Source organism: Netta rufina (assembly GCF_964035555.1).
Source record: "Netta rufina genome assembly, chromosome: 1".
NCBI classification, from domain to species: Eukaryota; Metazoa; Chordata; class Aves; order Anseriformes; family Anatidae; genus Netta; species Netta rufina.
Genome location: NC_140123.1, coordinates 111,365,193 through 111,386,729, shown reverse-complemented (window position 1 = coordinate 111,386,729; position 21,537 = coordinate 111,365,193). Strand labels below are relative to the sequence as shown.

The 21,537-nt window shown below is 40.7% G+C and overlaps 2 protein-coding genes across 4 annotated transcripts in view; one reads left to right on the top strand and one right to left on the bottom strand.

The window, feature by feature from the left end:
- The window catches only part of CRYBG3 (crystallin beta-gamma domain containing 3), a 92,199-nt gene extending 88,522 nt beyond the window's left edge, over positions 1 to 3,677 (top strand). Inside the window, exons 20-22 of the mRNA XM_084293191.1 lie at positions 232 to 390; positions 979 to 1,138; positions 2,554 to 3,677. Coding sequence (XP_084149317.1) covers positions 232 to 390; positions 979 to 1,138; positions 2,554 to 2,642 — 408 coding nt within the window. The 3' untranslated portion in view covers positions 2,643 to 3,677. The remainder of the gene's footprint in view (positions 1 to 231; positions 391 to 978; positions 1,139 to 2,553) is intronic.
- A 1,040-nt stretch (positions 3,678 to 4,717) lies between these two features.
- Positions 4,718 to 20,000, bottom strand: RIOX2 (ribosomal oxygenase 2). 3 transcript variants are annotated; one of them, XM_084300031.1, is made up of 11 exons: positions 19,403 to 19,792; positions 17,702 to 17,799; positions 17,127 to 17,562; positions 14,548 to 14,667; positions 13,322 to 13,450; positions 10,744 to 10,847; positions 9,176 to 9,278; positions 8,364 to 8,529; positions 8,019 to 8,107; positions 6,598 to 6,711; positions 4,718 to 5,501 (listed from the first exon to the last, which is right to left on the bottom strand). In XM_084300031.1, exons 3-11 carry the CDS (start codon positions 17,556 to 17,558, stop codon positions 5,343 to 5,345), a joined length of 1,416 nt encoding a protein of 471 aa, XP_084156157.1. In that variant the 5' UTR covers positions 17,559 to 17,562; positions 17,702 to 17,799; positions 19,403 to 19,792; the 3' UTR covers positions 4,718 to 5,342. The 3 variants fall into 3 exon arrangements, with proteins under 3 accessions (XP_084156157.1, XP_084156155.1, XP_084156156.1); XM_084300029.1 differs by having other exon boundaries at positions 4,750 to 5,504; XM_084300030.1 differs by lacking the exon at positions 19,403 to 19,792 and adding an exon at positions 19,989 to 20,000 and having other exon boundaries at positions 4,751 to 5,504.
- Between the last annotated feature and the right edge of the window lie 1,537 nt (positions 20,001 to 21,537).

Below are 21,537 nucleotides of genomic sequence, written 5' to 3'. Positions count from 1 at the left end.
ATACACTAAAAAAAATAAAATTGCTGTTTACAGCTGTCTGTCTGCATGTGAAAAACATTTAGTGCTGCCTTACATGCACATTCGTTTCCACTAAAATATTTTACATAGTCATCTGGAACTGGGGAATGCAACGTGTACTTTAGAAAACTAATGTATGATGGAAAGGAGGCATTCTGGCATCAACCTTTTGAATCTGTGTGGTGCTAACTCTCTTCCTTCACACCATTTCAGCCAGCAGTGTACCTCAGAATCAAGAACAGAGCCCACGGTAAATACCTGACAGTTTCTGGAAGCCTAGCAGATATAAGAGCAACATCAGTGTGTGTGTCTCCATACAATGGCAAGAATACCCAGCTCTGGCACTACTGTCATGGACTCTTCAAATCTAAGGTGAGTTTCCAGATTCTGAAGTGGGTTGTAACACCTGGATTTCTAAAAGAAGCTAGCATTAACACTGGGATAGCTTTTGGTGTCTCTTAGGCATGTTGAACCAAAACTTTTATAACCTATATCTTCCTGCTGTGTATAGACAGATGTGCTCTGTCTGCTTTGGCAAATTAGACAACTTTTTTATCTGCCTAATGGCACTGATGTTCTTCTAAGTAGGAATCTGTTTGGTTTTTTTTTTGTCTAAAGTCACATTTAAGAATGTTTATTATCTCTAAATAGTTAAGAATTTCTCTGAAAATGAATAAACGAAGAAAGGCTGTGTTTTTGTATTAACGCTGCCCTTGATGGTCTGTTTTTAATATAAAAAAGCTGTTGACCTAACATAAGAAATAACTAAAGTAACAAAGACCACCTTCTGTGATTGAGCAACTAGTCAATTGCTGAATAATCTGTTCCTGGCTTACTCGCCAGGAACATTACCAACTATAGCATGATTACTATAATATTTTCAGTGCCTGGAACAGAAATAAGTCAGACACAAAACTGAAGCTTTGTGGCCTGGATCTCACTTTTCTTTTTGCTTCTTAGGCTAACAATGCCTGTCTGGATGTCATTGGTGGCAGAGACGTGCCTGGAGCCAAAGTCGCACTCTGGGCAGAACATGGGAAGGAAAGGCAAAAGTGGAGACTCAACGAGGACGGAACCATCAGTTCATACCTCAGCGACCAACTGGTACTTGATATTAAAGGTATGTAAAAAACAAATGAAATCAATCCTCACATGTTCTAAATGCATTTAGGCTTGTGGCCAGTTGCAGTATTCCAGCTCCTAAGGTTAAATACTGTATCCTGTCTTGCTAGTTTTATGTTCAGTTGCTTGACAGTGGGACAAGTCATTAGTGTTTCATCCCAGAGATTTACTTTGATCAAATCAGCTATTCTACTTCAGGGAATTCAACAGCGCTGATAGCAAGAAATGGCAGTTACAGAAGACACAACGGTGGTGGAAAAACTACCACCACCGAATAGGTGTGCCTAAAAGAGAAAAGTGCTTGCTCCTGATGTTTTCAGGCTGGTGAAAATTCTCATTGCTGACGTACGAGTCCTACTGACCCATCATGATAGAACAGCCTCACTGGAGGCTGCCTGTTCCTCATGCACAACTCATTCCAGCCCTGCTGCTGGTACTAAGGTTTTATCCCTAAGGAGAAGTGGTGGGACAGTGACCTTACAGTGTCTGGTTATGAGGCTGGGGGCTCCATGGTGCTGCCTTCTCAGATGAAAGAACTAAGTGAATTAACTGATGGCCTAACACCCCTGCAGGGTTTACAGACCAGGGTAATGGTCTGTAAAACCCCACATCTAAAGTTATCAACCTTTACAGTAAGTGTCCTGCTGGCCATTACAGATCTGACCTTTGCACCTCAAGCTTACTGACAATGAATTCTCAGCTCAGTGATGTTAAATACAGCATTTCTGGCTTCCAGAACTAAGGAGTTAAACCACCATTACTAACTGATAAATAGTGACTATCAACCAATTAGATGCAAAGTGAAATCCCAAATGGTAATACTGATAGCAATTCTTACAGTAAAGCTGTGCCACCTAGATTACTACACAATGTTGAAGGCTTGAGCAGGGAGATACCATTTGACTGTTTTTTAGAGCACAGATTTCTATTTATGGCATGGTAAAAATGCACTGTTATTTCTATGCTACGTGTATTTGAAGGAGAGAAATTTTAAAGACTTAATAAATCTGGGGCTGAAATGGTTATTTTATGCCAAATACCCCATAGCTGTAATTCTGTGTATTTTTACTTTAGCAATATGTAAGTTAAAAATCCACTCACATAGTGGGATCTCAGGATCTGCCAAAAGCAAAAACTTCTTTAGAGGTGCAGTTTCTGTGCACAAAGGCATATTGAGGACTCAAGTTTGTGGTGGACTCTGCTTCTGAATTCATACAGCTCCTTAGGGCTTAAGTTGAGAAACGATGGTTTGAAGGAGACAAACAGCGATGGAAGGGCGGACAGTAGCCTGTCCTTCATAGAATGTCTTTCAGCTACTTCTCTTCTTAGTCACGTTTTTAAAGATTCTATTGAGACTTTGCTGAGCTTTTCTTTTTTAATGGTTTGCCTTTATGAATTTGTTTTGTTTTTAAGGAGGCAATTATTATGACAAGAATCACATCATTATGAATCAGCCAGTAGAGGACAAACATTCACAAAAATGGGACATTGAAATATTGTGAGTAAAACCCACCACACAGATGGACCTTATGTTGTTTCTTAGCACCTGGAGGAAAAGCCTACTACTGAAGTCATGCACCACTGGAACCTTATGCAGCAAATCCTCTCTGCTTTCCTTTGTGCAAAGCACCAACTCCTAAAACCAAATGGATTTTGCTCAAATCTGGAGGATGTGAGGGTGAGCTAAATAATGTCTTTCCACCGGGACTGTACTCTGAGCTGATTCTTTTAGAGGCCTCTCCTATTCCAAGTCGCTGTTACTCTTCATCTGAAGAATTAAAGTAAATGCAGAAGGCTAGACAGAAGTTTTGCAGGATATGAACTGCAAGAGATAATATGGAAAAGGCTCTTTAGAAACATTGTCTTTTCCTGTCTCTCAAAAACTGATGAAAGCTCACAGAAGTATGACTGCACTATCGAGCTTGATAGAGGTTGAGTTGGATTTTTATGTCCCAAGGGAAACAGTTCAGGCTCTAAGCAATCCTGAACCTCAAATCACATCTCTTGCTAAAGTGCAATTTATTTTGTTCATAAAGACAACTTTGAACTGGAATTCCCAGCTCAGTATATGAAATGGGGCAATAACGAGTCTGACTGTTACTTTCCTAACGTTACTGGTAGGCCTTTGTCTTCATTTGTTTTAGCAAGACCAACTTTCCAAATTTAAGAACTTGTTTTGCAGATCCATGGGCTGTGTCCAACCCATGAAATTGTGAGTAATCCCTGAAGATCACTTTTAAACGTAGGCATAGATGCATATATCAAGAGAATCAGCTATCTTGGGTCAGGCTAGATTTCTACAAGGGCTTACTGAATTTAGAACAGTGATGATTTTACTCTAGCTTGTTTTCATGTATATAGACTAATTTAATACAATATAATTTGTTCTTGAAGCCATGTCTTCCTTCAGAAGGTAACTCACTAAGTGCTAGCAGCCTGCATTCCAACTTGCTTGATGTCAAAAGAACAGTGTAACAACTATTTTAAGGTTCCTCTGGCTCATCAAAGGAGCAGGAATTAGGCTAATGAAGACCAGTCCAGCATGCTTTCAGATTCTTCAATTTCAGCAATATGCAGCCATCCCACCTGCTGTCACTTAAGGTAGGGAGAAAGAGATACTTCACTGTACTGCAGTTGTTGCAGGCTTGTAATAAGCATGTTCCTCACTCAACACGGACAAATACATAAGGAACTGCAGACACCTGTAGGGCTGTTAACACCTCAAGTAGAATAGAAGTCCCTTAGTTCACTGGTATCTTCATTTTGCATGTCACTAAATTAATCTACTTTATTGAATATGTAATTATTTTTCCTTATTTGTATATTCAGGGTATGTATTTCTATAACTATTTAAAGAGTTTAGATTAGTGGAAAACAAAGCTATTTTAGTTTCCAAAAGCTGTAACTATTCCAGTGCACCCAAACAGGATTCATCCTTAAGCAAGTAAAAATCCATGACCCTATTTGCCACAGAAGTAAAATATATGGATGTCTATTTTTGTATGAAATGGAATTCTATATAGTACTATTTAAAAAAAAAGTCTACTTGCACTTAACTTACTATTTTACATTCTAAAATTATCATAAATCTGCTGTTTAAATAACAGATTTCCAAATGTATGTATATATTTTTACAACTAAAGCACTTGTTTTGCTTTTTTTAATATAAGTCAGTATATCACGTTCTACACGTGACTTGCTTTCTATATGCAATTTTAAAGCCTGTGTAAAAAGTTCTAGTCTTTTAAATCAAGAACAACTAAATCATATTTGGTGTGCCAGTGTTATATAACCAAGTAAAGAAGGCTTTTGTACTTAAGAGATCTTGAATGTAAAATGCTAAGCATGTACATTTTAATTGTATAAAACTTTTTAGGAGGAATCTTTTGCCTGTTGGTTTCTTTTAAAACAACTTATCAAAACACAATAATAGTTTTTAATAGATATCAAGCATATTCCTGACAAGTATTTTTTTTCAACTGGCCAAAAAAACAGAACTAAGTAAGTATATTCAATAAGTGACTGCCATTATATTGGTTTGCTTACTAAATGCAGGTTTTAAAGTATTAAGGTAATTGCAATACTGCCACCGGAACCCACTCAGGTGAGTGCTAGAGATACAGATGCCAGGTACCGGTTTGGTTTACTTTCAGATTAAGAAGGCACAGGTTAAATATTAAACATTTGTTTATTCGAGAGGTGACAGCATCTAAGCAGTAGGGCTTAGCATCTTTAAAAAAATCAACAGCATGGGGAAAGTAAATTGAGCTGTTTACAGATGTGACAAAGGGATTTTTCATAGAATATCCCCGAGGAACTAGAGTACTTAAAATTGGACTTCATTATCTAAGAAGTGTAAGACATCAATAATTTTGGTGGAGATACAGATTTTTTCTACGGGTATTAACAGTCTGGCAATTAAAGGTAACACAAACTGTTCCACTATTAACATTTCTGAGCAGCTTACCTATTGTCCCAATGACCATTTTCCCAAAGCACTAAGGAAACTAAAAGACCATTCAGCATCAGAAAGTAGCAAAGCCTGTATGTATGTGCGTACACACATACATTGCAGTGTGTTGTTAGACAGCACTACAAACCAAGGGCTGGATGGAAAGAAAAGAAACTGAATATGCCTTTCTTTCAAGAGCTTCTTAATGGCCAGAAATACTGCTTCCAGGAGGAGCTAGTTTACAAAAGCATTAAAAAACTTCAATTAGACATTCAGTCCATAGTGACAAGGCAAGGTTTTCTTTCTCTGCATCAGAGGTAAGGTTAAGCTCTTTAACATAAACAGTACTGCCACTCCAAATCTGCTTCAGTGCATCAAAGTATGACAAAGGAAAACGCAGTCCATGAGTCTGCTGGGAGGAAAAAAAAGGAAAAGAAAAACCACTTCAGTTAAGTACAACATGGCCATTATTACACAATGTTTAAGACATAGGTACTGATCAGCAGGTGCTCCTTTCCCACTTCACACTGGGATTTCTGAGCACATCCTGCATAAGATTAGTATCATCTTGCCAATTTTATTAAGAGAAAGACAGCTGAAATCTCTTCTTACATGGAAGCTGTGGTTACCTGTGCTAGCACCTCTTACTGATGTAGAGAGACCTAAGGTACACGTCTTCCCCTTCTGGCTTCTGAACTGAAATATACACTCTTGCCTAACCCTATGCATTATTTTTAGAAGAGGACGTAAGTTTCTTTCTTTCTCTCTGTTACACACAATCTTTAGAAATAGTTTGACAGAACGGTAGAAGACCCATCTTCCCATGGCTGGAGACCTTAAGGGCAAAAAGCTCTATTCTAAGACTTACATATATTGTGCAGCTGCTGGTATAAGTTACCAGTTTTCTCTAGATGTTCAGCAAAATTTACCTTAAAAAGTAAGTAACTGACAGGCAAAAAGCCTTGCTACAGCTACTTAGACAAGTTTTGCCTCTAAGGTTTATTTGTGGAAACCTATATCCAAGGTTCAGGTTACAAGCCTGATGTAATAGCATCTCACTATCATAAATTGGAACAAAAAGATGCAAAGCTTGCAACCATTCTTCAGAAATATTGTATATAGCCTTTGTAAGCATGAAGGAGAACCACCTGCAGCCTTATTAATAACAGAAGTTCCCTCTTTACATTTCAGGAAAAGATTGAACTCATTAGTCCTGATGCTGACCCACCCTCCCACACTGCCCTAAAATGGGCACACTTACCTTGCACTACATAACAGGGCATAGAGAGGCTAACATCATTTCAAACTGACATAAACACACTGTCCTGTGGAAGATACAGTGACCCCCTGCCACTACAGAACACGTGCTAGCATATCGCTACTTTACCTAGGACATAACTCAAGGCATGCAAAAGAAATCTGCAGCAAAACCCAACAGGACACCACAGTGCGTGCACATGTGCCCATATTAAAAAAATGAAGTAAAAATGAAGTGGGGAACAAACCTGTGACATGCCTTCCTCAGTGGTAGTATCATCATCTTCTGTCCCCATCATGTGAGTTTCTCTCCTGTTCTTTAAAGAATGGTACACATACACCATCTCTCTGCGAACTTCATCCTAAGAGACAGCAGGAAGAAAATAATTATGTATGGTCCACATCCTCAAATTCATCACACTTAAGTGACAGTATTATCTTCCTAACTCTGGAGTCCACTCTAGTATCAAGAAAAGGAATTCACCTTCCTAACAGAATGATCCAACAGTAAGCTATGACAGAAATAAGGGAGTCTACAAAACATTTATGGAAAAGTTTAAAGCCTTTTCTCTTCTGCCTTAATAATGCCTCTGCTGGACTCAAGTGCCATTTAAGGTGCACCTCCTAGAAGGTCTTAATGGAGGAGTTCATATCGCTAGGTTTCCATCATACCAGTCTGTCTCTTAAAAATCATCTCTAGCATTCCTTGGTTAAAGTTGTGCAAGCCAATTCAGTGCTCTGTGGGCAAAACTCACTGAGAATTTGAGGACACAAGTCTTCTCCATGTGATCTCATTCAGATTTATCTGTATGACATCAAAAGGAGTTGCATCAACAATTGCAAAACAGAGCTTCTAAAACCCACATATTCTCACAGTAATACAGACACAAACAACATGGAGGAAGAAAATCAGAAAAAGTTATGCTATGTTTTTTTTCTCACTGGGAAACATTTTACTCATAAAAAAAAATTGTACAAGATGTCCTAAGTTTGTTTTTTGTTTGTTTGTTTGTTTGTTTTTCAATTAAGACCACTATAAAGTAATTCTGTAGAAGTCTGAAGTCTAAAATTCTGGAGCAGTCAGACAGTTTTCTCCAATAACTTTTTCAAATTCGTATCACAAACCTTCATAGCTAAGAAGCAGACTGGACACAACATAATCCAAGATACCAGCAGCTATTTTATGGAACAGTTTTGTTTTCACAGGCACCAGCTTAGAGATAAAGACAACTCAGAGGTGAAGACTAAGCACATATACAGCCTGTAGCAGCTGCGGTAGAATTCCCCCTTCTGAGGAAACCTATTTGTGCTCTTGAACACAAAGAATAAAATAAATAATTAAAAAAATCTGTTATCAAGAGCTGTACAGACCATTTAGTAGTGGTAGTGATCCATCCCATCTAACCTCAGATGAAGATCATGCACCTGCCATGCAGAATCACAGGATAAATTTAGTTCTGTAGATCTCCTCCAGAAGGCAAGAACATGCCGTATTACTGCTTGACAGCAACCCCACGATCTCCTACCAAATCCTAATAGAATGCATTGTCCAGCTAAGCAGTAATTGCAGGACCCTTTCAGACAGACCAGTACAACAGTGCAAGACCTTTCACACTCGGCAACATCCCCACACACCCGAAGTGCAGAGGGGTGCCTTCCTTATACTTACAGAATTCTCTTGATCGGGCTCCACTGTAATTATAGCATGATCCCTAAACTGCAGTCTGATTTGGCTATCTAATTTGGGCAACTTCCCACCTAAGAAAAAAAAATCTTCATTAGAAAGGATGGAAACCATATAAATGGTGTAAATTGGCCCTACTCTCCTAGCCATCTTCTTGTGGCTACATTTCCTGTTAAGCTATGCTTCAACATCTGTCTCAAACACGAAGCTCACGCTAGACTCCAATCTTTGCCTACCATAATACACAAAAATCATAAAAGGCAGAGTTAGCAACAGCTCCACCACAACATCAACAAAGGGAATAAAGATGTGGTAAACCTCAAAACCTACCTGGAGTTAAAGGATCAGAATCGCATCCCAAGTAAGGTGGCAAACGGTTCATAATGAAATCCTTCTTCATGTCAGATGATCTCAGCTCTCTGGTGTTTTCCAGGCGGTCTGCAAGCATTCTCAAAATGCTGCTCAGTTTTTTTGTTGAGTCTGCTATATCCACCTGCTGAATATTCAGACAGAGTTGATCTCACATGAATTTAAGATCAACAGAGTTTAGCTTAAATAGCTTCTCCTAAGGAGAAAGAGATGCAGTGATGATCTGGACAGTTCTCTTTTATCTTTTGAAAGGGTAACAAAATTTACTCCCAGAACATCAAATGTTTATTTTACACCTTCCACATGAGCTGAGCTGTTCACACACATAAGCTGATGCTCAGTTTTCCTCACCATGAGACTAACTGCAATGCTAAACGGCTTGCAAGTGTACCTGAAAGAGAGATGTGTTCTCTCTTTCACAACTAGACAACCATAAAAAGGACACAGAACAATTTACAGCTCCACTAACTTTTTAAAGAGTCAAAAGTTTGACCTGATGGAAACTACACCTGTCTGACAGCTCCAAAGCAAATAATGTTGCTTTGAGAAGGAAGCGAGCCATACAAGGACACTGTGATATTAACCAATACGCATTGCTTCAGCTGCACCAAACCTCAGGACACTCATCCTGAAGTCTTCAAAAGTGGTTTTGCTGCAAGACAAGACAGTACCACTGCACTGAGCTCTCACAGCAGATCAGTAAGATACTCACTTTCTTCAGTACTAAAGTTTCAGCTGGACGCACTATTTCTCCCTGAGTCCCACCTATTTACCATGAGCAGTTGCCTTGGTATGCTTGTCCGCAGAGCCACATCTTCTTTTGCAGTATCAAACACAAGGCCAGGAATTGCATCCAGTAAGAAGTCTCCCCAAGAGCTGTAGGACAGGAAGGAAAAAAAAAATTACTAAAATAGCTGCACTGAAATAAAAGAGGCATGCTTTCTCCTACCTATGTCTGGTGCCATTACTATCTGAGAAAGTATGACTTATTATAGTCTCGTTTAAGGGAGTTTTTATTATTTATTTATTTTTAAATAGATCTTCTCCACTCAACCATTCCACTGTTGGCTACACACTGAGAGGGAAGGATTTCTGGAAGCCACTCACAGCCGATCAGTTTGGGTGTGCCATCACACTTAGCCGAAGCAGCTCAGCACTAACACTGCCACCTATATTATAAATAAACTCAAACACTCTTTCCAATGGCCATCAATACTTACAGCAAGTAACTTTTGTTTTGTTTTGCCTTCTCAATAGAATATTGTAAATTAAAATCAGTAGAACCCATTTTTTATGAAGACACTCCTCTGAGCATCTTAACCTTAATTTTCCCTCCAACACAACCACATTAAGAGTTACCAGCAGTACGGACATCCTAGGTTTATAACATGGTACATCTGGTGGTTAAAAATAACATCTTACGATCATCTAGAGTATGCCCAAACTTGTTCTGCCCAATTTTGTGGCTAACAGAAATCCTTCCCAATTCCTAACTGGCCAATAACTCCAAGGCCAGCATCTGAGAGAAGCTGATTAGGTCACAGCAGTATTTCCCTGTGTGATGAAAGGTTTCAGTGGGCACAAGCATTACATATAGATGTGTGTCAAAGGAAACCTGACTTGCACGCATGTGCTAGGGAGATTAAAAACACAGATAAGTAGAAAATATATGCGAAGAAAGAATTTGCAGCAAGTCTGTCAGAACAGGCGTGGGTGACTACAAAATGTAAGAGAGAACAAGATGAAAGGAATAACCCATGACTCTTTCTCTAGTTTATGAAATGAACAATAATTTCAGCCACCGATGACATATTTTTAAACACAACAATGAGTTTACTTTTGTATTTTGTAACATTATCTTCCATAGTAAAGTCTACTGCTGGTAAATAATAAAATAACCCATTAAAATGCACAGAGTTTGCTGCAGAAAAACCTCGTAAACAGGCCACTTCACAGAAGTGTTTCCCTCCTCTCCTGCCCCCAGCCTCCAAAACTTCAATCACAGCTACCTGAATACTGGCTTAGATTTTGTTAGTAACTGCAGGGAACAGATATAGTAGTGGGGTACCCAATCATGTTCCATTCCACCATATTTCTAGGAGGAAAATAACATACGCTATCCCTGTATTAGTCACAGAAAACAAGGGCTAAATAGAATGAACGCAGAAAAGAACTAAGCAATGTTCATTACTAGGTTTTGTTTTAACAAGACCTCACTTCTTTGGAACACTGTTTTCAGGCCTGTACTATTCACACACATTGCCTGGCAGATGAAAGCCATTATCAGAAAAGCCACTTTTTAGAAAATAAATAAATAAATAAATAAATAAATAAATATTACTTGTTTTGGTAGGTACTGATGGTCACGTGTGTGGAATAAGACATCCCAGGAGGAGTGTCAGCTTGGTGAATAGTCCCTCTTGGGAAGTACAGCAAGTCACCAGGCTGCAAGAAAATGAAAAGAATCGGTATGATTAGGGCACCTCATCAAACCTTACCGCGCTGTTGTAAAATAGGGGAAATACTTTCTGAGCAGACGGACTGGCAATGTGGTTTGTTTCTGTTTTTTTTAATCACAAAATAGGGAGATCCTCCATAGTGCATTTTAATAATATAAAGCACCCTATGCCAGAAAGTCTGATACCTTGAACTCCCCAACTTACTACTACTATTTACGATGTACCTGTCCGAAAGCACACAGCCAGCTGGTAACAGTACAGAACATGCACATTCCAGCTTAGCTGCATAAAGGGGTCAAAGCCACAGCTGAGATGAACATGCTGACAAAACACTGGGCTAGCAGAGAAGCAGTGTGATGTGAATCCAGTCAGATCATGTCAAATGAAAAGGTCAGTATCCACAAGAAAGGCCAAATATTCTATAAAGATTGCAGTTTGTTGCAATACTATTGTCTGAAATTCTCAGTTAAAGCACTTAAAAAAAAGTACAACCTTTCCCCTCCCTAACTTCTTTCTTACCTATCTAAATTAAATTTCCACATAGATAAAAATTTAGATTAGGAAATCAAGGTAAGAGAGAAGTATGCAGCATGCCAAATTGCCTCCAAGAAGGAAAAAATCAGTTAATTGTAGCTTCTCCTATAAACATCTATGTAGCTGTATAGCATAGTCAATGAGAAGGTTCATACGGCAACAACAGTGAAATCTGATTCCATTTTAATTTTACTGTTCCTTATATTTGCTCATCCTAAAAGAGGCCAGGACCATCACTGTTCAAAGCAGCTTTCACTGCAGTGCAACTCCTGTTCTTCTTATCAGCTTGGTAGTCTCATCAGCTTAAGTGAACCAACAAGCACAACGCTCATCAATTAAAATGACCAGATTCTTCATAGACTATGGGTCGCAACTCCCAGAGAAGGGCAGAGCATTTCCCAAGAGACACAATGAGATTCTGATCACCTTGTCATCTTCTTACTTCTGAACTAGATGAAGGCAGGGGTATCAGCAAAGTAAATGGGAAATCATTCATGAAGGACAGATAGCCACTGACACATAAGCTCTGTGCTTGACACCAGTAACAAGCCAGCCGTGTCCACGGCCTGATGAAGAGTCACCAAGACAAAATGTGGTTTGGGACCTCCTAAACCAACTAGCATGCCTTCACGCTCATTCAGCTACCAGTTTCTCAGAGAAGGGGAGAAGAACTCCAATACAGCCTCTGACCAGTCCATTTGTTCTAAGCTGCCCATGAACGGAAAGCAGAAATGTTAAAAAAGGAGAAGGGAAATATTTTAGAAGATGTTTAGGGAGGAAATACCAGTCTATACATTCCTGTCAGAGACTGTCGTACAGATAACCAAAAGAAAAGGCAGGCAGGAACCAACACCAAACACAAAAGTAAAATAAAAACTTGGAACATTTTGAAGCCCTCTTCAGGGCCAGAGGCCAGTATTTTCACTGCAATAATTCCTGTACAATGCCTTGTGCAATACTGCATTATTCCATAAAAATCAAAGGCACTTGAGTCCTACCCAACATGTTCCAGAAAGAAAAAAATGAACCGTAATTTACTGGACTTTGCATCAACCAATACATCCTGACAACTGAAAATTACCATCTGTCAAACTCCATGGCCAGGAAGATCAGTATCATATCAAACCTAAACTACTCTTCCTAAACTACTTCCAAAGGCAAGTCTGAAAACAGGAAAGAGCAGGGACCTTGCAGAGACAAGGACACAAGGTGGAGAAACTAACAAGGCTTCCAAAACAGAGCAGCCCTACCTGTTGGGTAAGTAACACACTTCTAAAGTACAAATATGTAAAACAGAAATGCTGCTGTTGAAAGGGTTGAATTAATCAATCTTTGTGAAATGTTCTATTTAGAAAGAAAAATAAAAAAACAACTGCCAAACACTTGATTTTCAGGTTTGGAAAAATAAAAAAACAATACATCAAGTTAATATGTTTTTTAGTTCATGCTTCTATTTATCGGTCAGCTATAATATTTAAATCCAATTCACCAAAACAGTGACAAACTTTGGAAAGCTTTAAGTCTTAGAGCACAGATGGATCAGACCGACTGATTGCAGACAGCATGTAACAGCATAAACCACTTCATAACCATATTAAAAACAATGCTTTTTCTGCATGGAACTCCACAAACATCAACCAGGATTCCTGGTGCCCAACTTACAAAATACTAAACAATTTCCAGAAAGAACTGGTTTCTTGGTCCATTATTTAAATACTAAAGCAAATGATACCTTTTGTGAAATGGTAGGATAGTTAGACAACTACAGCCTAAATTTCTAACAGAGTGTTTTGTGCACCAACCCTGCTCTCAATTTCACAGCCACGAGAACTGGAAGTACTGTTTTCAAGAAAAGGACCATTTCAAATATAACTACTTTTCAGGCAATTACAGCTCAGACCAGTTAAAGCAATTCACTTACAATACCTTTAATACAAATTCATGTGTGGGTTTCCCAATCCTATCTTCTGATTCAACGTTATACTCCCGAGCTAAATGCACCGTTGGTTTATAGAGCCGCCAGTGTTTCTCGCCTTCTAGCTGAAGGATGAACACCTGCAAAAGACCAAATGCACAGTGAAGCCTTGCCTCCCCCTCACACATTCAACTAATCCGAAATGTCAAGCCATCGTCTTACTTGGAAAGTCTGTGGAAGGATGCCAGAAATCAGAGACAGAAAGCAAACAGAAGGGACACAGGCTGAATTATTAGGTGCCTACAATCTAGAAATTCACACTCAACATATTTTTTTAGGCTCTACTTAGAGATGAGGAGAAGAGCTGCAACGTAAGATCTGCTTTATCCTAAGGTAGGCACCTGGAAATCCCTGTTTCTCCCAATGATTTAAAAAAGGTGCTGCATGACTAACTTAAAAGTAGTATCAACCACACGGATATTCAAAATATTAGGTGATACAGGTCTAACCACCAATCATTGGCAGTGTCATAAACACCATGGGGACGGTGTGAGCTAGGGGCTGATGACACATGCCAGAACACGCAGGAAAATAAAACTCCAAATGTAGTTAATGGGGAAAAAAATGGTGTGAAAGTCCAACTTCAAGATGTGCTTTTTAAATCCAGTAGTTATTTGAGTGTTTCTTTTAGAAGCTAATCTGAAATGCATTTGGACCACAGGACTCCATTATACCAGTAACTTCTTAAAATAAGCAGGCCCAGCAAATGGAAACCAGTACCACCAGGCTGCTTCCAGTGAAAAATTGCAAGTACTTTGTAAAGGAAAAATGGATTTCTAGATTCTTGGGGGTCAGAATGAAGTGAAAACGAAAAGAAGGTGCTAGAAAGTTTCTGCAGCTGGCAAAACAAGTTTTCTTTTCATCTAAAGAAAATACCAGGCCTTGGTATGATACCAGACCTTGATATGATATTATGATATTACCATTAGATACCTCAGTACCTTTTCAGTGAAATTTCAGAGGGGGGAAAAAAAAAAAAAAAAAAAAAAAAAAAAACCAACAACCATACTGAAACACTTGCAATCACTTACCATAAGTGGAGAAACATTTTTCTATAATATTAGTTTATGTGAGGGGAGGGGAAAACAAACAAACAAACAAAAAAACAGTGAGAGGTATCCACTGCCACTAGCAAAACCCCCTGCACAGCTTCACAGCTGAGGTTGTGCTGTCCTACCTCAACATCGTCGTAGTGAGGGGGAAGGCCCTGTGAGCCCTGCGGAGTAATGTACACATTTGACCCAACCAAGGACCCGAAGTAGCACTCCAGCTTCTCCTGAATCTTCCAGAGCTCCTCCTTTAGAGAGAAAGGATGATGTTACTAGCGAACAGCTCAGCCAAGCTGGGCTGTCTCCCAGCCTGTTAGCCTGCCTTGTTGCCTGGGAGGTTCTTCTAGGGAATTACCAAAATCCCACAGAAATAACTGGGAGGCAGAGGCTGGGAAGGTGGAAGCAATGAGTACTTGCTGCCAGGGTAGAAAGGTGTCCCTGCAGAAAGCTAGCACTGCAGAAGCAAAGATCTGCCGTAAAGGTAATCAGTAAGCCAAGGAGTGCTACATGCTACCACACGTGCTACATAGCATTGGTGTTTACTCTCTTCCCTCTGCTGTCTTTAGGTTTTAAAACCAAAAAAGGGCTAGATATAGAGGAAAAGAAACCAACCATCATCCCACAAACTGCAAAGCATCTTAATACAATAAACACATGCATGACTTGCATTATATTAGCTAGCATCAAAGAGAGTGTACAAAGGTTAGAGACCTACTTCCAATGCCTCCAGTTGCAACAGAAACCAAGCAACACTCTGCAGGTACGTAATCAAGGAGATAAAGTATCTCTGACTTGTTGTTTTTTTTATATGCCTCTGAGATTTTGCGGTGTATGTAGTGTAGATATCAGGACATTTGTTTGTGGAATAAGCCACAGGTTTGTAATTCAAAGCAAGAATCTTTCTTTACTTTGAAAGTACCTTTCAACCTATTAAAACTACTTTGCTCCTCCACAACTGAAATATATGTATTAAAATTTAACAGATTCATGCCAAGAGATGCTTTTGAAAACCTTCAAAGCACAAAGCTACTGAGGTACCATCATAACAGATGCTGAAGAAGACTGATAAGACTTAATTCTCCCGCTGCTATCACTCATGCATGTTAGTTAATACATGCTGCAATTTAAAAAAAAAAAAAAAAAAAAAGGAACAAAGGAACTCTAATAGTTAGCCCACAGAAGTTTTAAGTCATCTGCTAAGTTTAGCTAGGCAGAATCAAGGTGCTGAAATTCTGCACTTTTCAAGAATAAAGCGACTAATGCTTTACAAATTGTTACTTGAATCTAATTTTCAAATAGTTATAGCAAAGGTCAGGATAAGTACAAGGTACTGGGGGAAAGAAAAAGAAGAAAATATAAACAAGCATGTCTTACTGCAGCAAAATACTTTAGCTTATTACTCAATTCAACAAGGGATTTGAGCAAATATTTAATAACAGAGCTCCCCAAAGATTTTTAAAGAATGCACCTCAGATCTAACATTAAGCTATGAGCCAGTCACATATTCAGTACAAGAAGCTCAGGTGCAATGTTTTTAATAGACACAGTACAGAAGGCACAAAGCATTGGAGCTAAGCCCCAGCCTCATCATGGGTTTAACTTATGAAGTAACCAGCATGTGAGCCGTGGCTGAGGCTGGCAGTGCTCCCTGCCCAAACTCCGCTTTGATTGTTTTTCATTTTCTTCTCAGAACAGGTTTTTCTCATTAACTCCGAAAGTTTCTTCTCTGAACTTCCTTTCAAAAGCATGTTTGTTTATTAATTGTGTGGGCATATTGAAGAACAAACCTTACTCACCCATGCTTGACATGTGACAGGTAATGCACCAAAGTGATGACTCTCGTAGGAAAGGATGCCAAACTACCCGAGCCATGCAAGGGTAACTTCAGCCAGAACTTATGCACGTTCAGCTCGAGCTCTACATTTCAGCATAAATCATACAACAGCTCAACTGCAAATGCCCCTGTCACTGGAAATGCCAATGGCACTTGACCTGAGATCAGCTAACAATACTGATACAGCCGTATATTTGAGTCCTTACAGACCACTTTGTAATTAACTTGCATTGACACCATGGGACAAAAAAAGGACTACTCGATCCAAGTATAAACACCCAAGTCCTTTATACAACCGTGCAGACACCCACTGCCTCGTTCTGAATGCATGAAGATTGCAAAAGCATCAAAAAGAACAAGAAAAGGCAATCACCAAAATTGCAGTGGTTCACATCTGTGGTGCAATTCAAAGCCCAATCCTTTATCAAGAATTGCAAAATGTCCTGCAAATCTTTTACACTATCTCACACCTTGTCTTCCGTTAAAGGAATTTGGCATAAATGCTCCATTTGCAGAACAATGGGGCAGAAAGGATAATTTAAGCAGGCATAGATAGATAATCATCAATTTTGTGAACTTAGATCTTTCTGAATTTGTATGTGATAAAGCAAATTTTTAAAAAGTAATACTTAATTTTACAGCATAAGTCAGATTTGTTCTTACTGCAGACCACTGAAACGTGATGGGCAGTGCAGAAGTATAAACTGTCTTTTAATACAGTTCCTGTGTAGGTTTCAGCAGGTCACTGATGTGAGCTGCTTCACCTGGATTTACTGGGGACAGAGAAAAAGCTATGTCAAGTATGTGTCAAGCAAAATATGCTGCATTATAAAACATGTATTAATTATATTCAAATGCATGAAATGACCCAACCTTAAATCTCTGAGGCTGATGAAACTGTATCGTTGCCTTTTTCTGGTCAAAGTCCTTCTTCAGCTGCATGTAATTCACTTTGCCTTCTTTATTTAAAACTTTCTTTTTTCCATTCACACATCTGCAGATATTTATATCACGCCCATAATACAGACCCTGGCTGCACAGTTCCTTCAAATCTGGCAGCTGGAAGAGAGACTGGTAATAAGCAGCCAGCAGGGGATCATTTCTCTGAACAAGCAGTGGCTTTTGTTCCCAATACTCCCTGAAAAACACCTCCGGTTTGATGGGAGAGATCAGGCTTCCAAAAAGGCTGTCCGGGCTCTCGAAACTCATGACTGCCAGCGAACAAGCTGCTTCCACCTTTGCTCGTTTACACTGCACCTGCATTTCTTTTCCCATTTCAGCTTGCCTCCCTCCTTTCTTGGGCATGTTCCTGTTCAAGAGGGGAGAGAGAGAAAGAACAGTCAACCAGCAGCACAACCTTGAGGGACCTGAGCAGCTCCTCTTGCCTTCTCCAGTGTAAGTAGGCAAACAAGAGTACCCCGGGAATGGCTCTGCTTTCAGATGCTCACTATTTGTTCCAAGCTGCCTCCAATCCACTCTCAGATCCTCAGCAAACTCCAAAGGACTCTACTGGAAGCTGTGGCTCACAGAAGTTCAAATCCCACACCTGAGTTTATAATAAAAAATAGACACAATGAATCCAAATGGCCACACACATGAGATCTTTATAAATATGGAAATCCACCCACAAAAAGAGCCCTTGGTAGACTGGTCTTCTGCAGCAATAGATGCATTTAAAAACCACCTCAGATGTAAGAGCTTTACTGATAACTTGCAAAAAGGGTGAAGAGGGGACAGAATGAGAAATTGGGACCCTATTACACATCCTTGAAAGACACCAATGTTGGAAAGAAGCACATGCTGCAGGTGTAGTCATTGTCAGCACACAGTGACAACGGTACACATCTGTCCCCGTCTCTATACTGTGATGGCCAGCTCTGGCTAAACTAAGTCTACAGAAGGGAGGGAATATTTTTAGGGCTTTCTGCTGATGCTGTGCAATTACAGTGAAAACTAAAATTACAAGGTTCTGCTTCCATCTTTGTACAGCTGTCAAACTTTGTGGTTTGTGTAGAATAAAAAGACTTTTTTCCCCAAATTGCACACATTTAATTTAAAAGTTGTAAGTCACTTAATTTGTGTCAGTGTTTTGTTTGTTTTTTTTTCTCAAGATAGACAATATGTCCATATATCATTATGTAAAAAAATTAAAAAGGTAATTCACAAAGGGCGTATCTGCCAAGTTTTCAGGAAAGTTAAGGCAAAACTCAAGTAACGGTAAGTCTAACACCATAGTACATACAGACATACTTGCATTAAAGTTTACATCAGCACCAGCAGTTCATCCCTCTGAGTGGCTCAAAGCCCCAGGCAGAGCTGAACCCTGCCTGAGAAGCCGAGTTAAGCATCCTGACAACGAGCCAGCACCAAGCCCTCCAGGACTGCAGCACGCCTGCTCAGTCCGGGCTGGCTGAGCCCAGCTAACCCTGGGCTTGTCCGAGCAGGTTTGTGAAGCCAACATGCAAGGAGTTACAGCATACTGCAGCTTTCATTTGGCAAATGTCATTTTGAAAATGACAGCTTTACTCCCAAAAGTAAACAATCTCATGCTTTTTACGCAGAATCCTTATCACAAAACAAACTCTAGTTCTGGTGTGCACGCACAGTGCAAAGTTTTCCTACACAGCTGCATGCAGGACATCCTCACTGCTACACCAACTCCCTAGTGAAGTGTTTCATCCATAACTCCTGTGCCTCAGCAGTAACTGAGGGTCACCAAAGTCCAGCAAGAGGGAATCCACGTCACCACTGGACACTCCTCGCTGCAGCAAGCCACAGCCCTCAGCAAGAAACGGGAATGCTCAAAAGGACTGAAGGTTAGCCCACTGCTGCTAGCAACCTCTGGCGATGCTGCAGGCATTGCGATTTTGCGCTCACACTCCCAAACACCAGCAACACAAATGCAACCAAGACCAAATTGCCCTATTTGTATCCCAGACCTAAATCCATCCTGTCAGCCTCATGCTCACGCCCAGCCTCTAAGTTAAATCCCGGTGAGTGCTGCTCACAGAACAGGCTGCCTTTACACAGCGTGCTGCGCTGCCATGTTTTGGTGGCTTATTGGAACAAGCCAGAAAAACACAACAGAGCTGACCACTTCTGGCTTCAGACAGGAGTTATTTCGCATCAGTATTTTCCCAATCACACACCTGTTTATGGTTAAATATAGGGAGAACTGAGCCCTGCTTCTGAGCTCAGGCCTGTAAAGCACAGCATGGGGGGGCTCTGGCAGAAAAACTTGGTCACAGCTATTCTTAGGCCACACAGCCTTGCTGCTTCCCACGGCCGCGCTGCCACGTGTGGGTACCATTAAACTTTTTCCAGAAGGGAAAAAAAAAAAAAAAAAAAAAAAAACCATGGAAAACCGCGCTGCAGGGCCAGCCGCGGATCCCAGCCAGTGCTCACACGTGCGGCCACGCCAAGGGGGCAGCCCCCAGCCGCGAGGGGCACCGCCAGCAGCGGGCACAGCCCCAGGGCCACGCTCTGACGACCCCCGGAGCACCGGGGCGTCTCCTGGCGCCCCCTCACCCCCCGAGGGGGTCACCCACGCTGCCTCCCGCCCCGGCACCCGGCACCCCACGCTGCCTCCCGCCCCGCCCCGCAGCCGGGACAGGCAAGGCGGCGGGGCTGCCCCAATGTCCCCCTGCTGCCGGCGGGGAGGCTGCTGGGCGGTCCCCCCCCGCCGCCATCAGCCGCCCCCCGCCGGCTCCGCTCCCCCCGGACCCCCGGGCTCACCCTCCCGGGCACGCGGCCGCTGCGCGGGGCGGGGCCGGGGAAGGCGCTCGGCGGCCGCCACAAAATGGCGGCGGGGCGGCACGGTGAGGGGCTGGGTGCGCAGCCTGAGGGGCAGCCCGCTCTGCTGAGCGTGATGGGTTAAAATAACAGTTACCTTGCGAAAAACCGTGGTTCTTCCCGTGAAGTTTTACTGTGTATAATAAATGATTAATTGTTCTTTGGCTGTGTTGTTTTTTCCTGGACCTGAGTTTTGTTCTTGTGCGCCTCTCCTGAGGCCTTTGAGTGAGGGTGTGAAAACATCAAGAAATGTTTTTACTTACCTTTATTAAATATGTCTATTAATAGGTTAGTTTACGTTCTTTGCAAGATGTCAGAGAAATTGTTAGGTAGGCTTTGCTAAACTTCTGTTCTTGTGTACTGATCACGTGAAGCGCACAAAATAGAACTACCAGCAAAATGTGAAATTTGGAAACCTCAGCAGCCTCTAAGTACGTGGCTAATACACGTGGAAAGTTGTATAGAGCACAAGATTGTTAATAGAGGGACTTCTCAAAGACAGATAGAAGAGGGGACAATGTTCTAGCAGCACTCTAGAGGGAAATGTAACCTTAAGATAACCGCAGATAACAGAAATAATAGAAACCCAAGTATAACATCTACCTATCACATCTAAAATAGCAGTTCAGATTCCTCCCTTTTTAGAAAATGCTTTTGCAGTCCTGTTCCTCCTTGTGGTAGAAATATCTCCTGCTTCCATGTTGCTAATTGGGTCCCTTGGAATAAATGTTATGTGTTTTCATGGGGCTCCACATTCACTCGTACATCCAAACTCGTATGTGCTGAATAGAGGGAATGGAAAAACATAATACACGGAAAAAAGGGATGGAAGGGAATAAAAGACAAACACTTTTCATTGTATTCTGTCCTGGACCACTTTGGCCTCCAGATGACCAGAATGCTGTGGCCATTCAGTCATGAAAAATACAGACTGATCAGCATGGGGATTTGTTACGGGGAGATAAGTTTTGCCAGGGCTGAAACTAAAGCTATGTACATAGATATGCGAATTACATAGGAAAGTTTAAATTTCTCTCTTGAGCATTTTTCTTTCATTGGACTGTCACTTCAGAAGAAAACAAAGATATTCTCTGCTTTCTAATTCTGTCCTCTTATTAGTTCATCATGACATGACTCAGCATCCAGGACACTTGCAAAAAGTATTAAATTGAGATTATTTTAGTGTAAACATTAGTCATTGGGATAGTCAAAGGTGTAACTTCTAGCCTTCTGAAAAACAGGTCACTGGAATGAAATTCTACTTACTTCTTCCACAAAATTTATAAAGTTTTGAAGAGTGAAGTAGTTTTCCAGACTTAAATTTTGCAGCTTAATCACCTACATTAACACTTCCAGGATGTTTTCTTAATCCAGATGGGTGTACCAGCAGATGCTAAAAATAGGGAGGCCACATCCTGCACTTCAGCTGGTCACAGGAGCAATGACAAGCTGTTATTTCTGTTTTCCAAAAATCCACAAAGTATTATCAGTA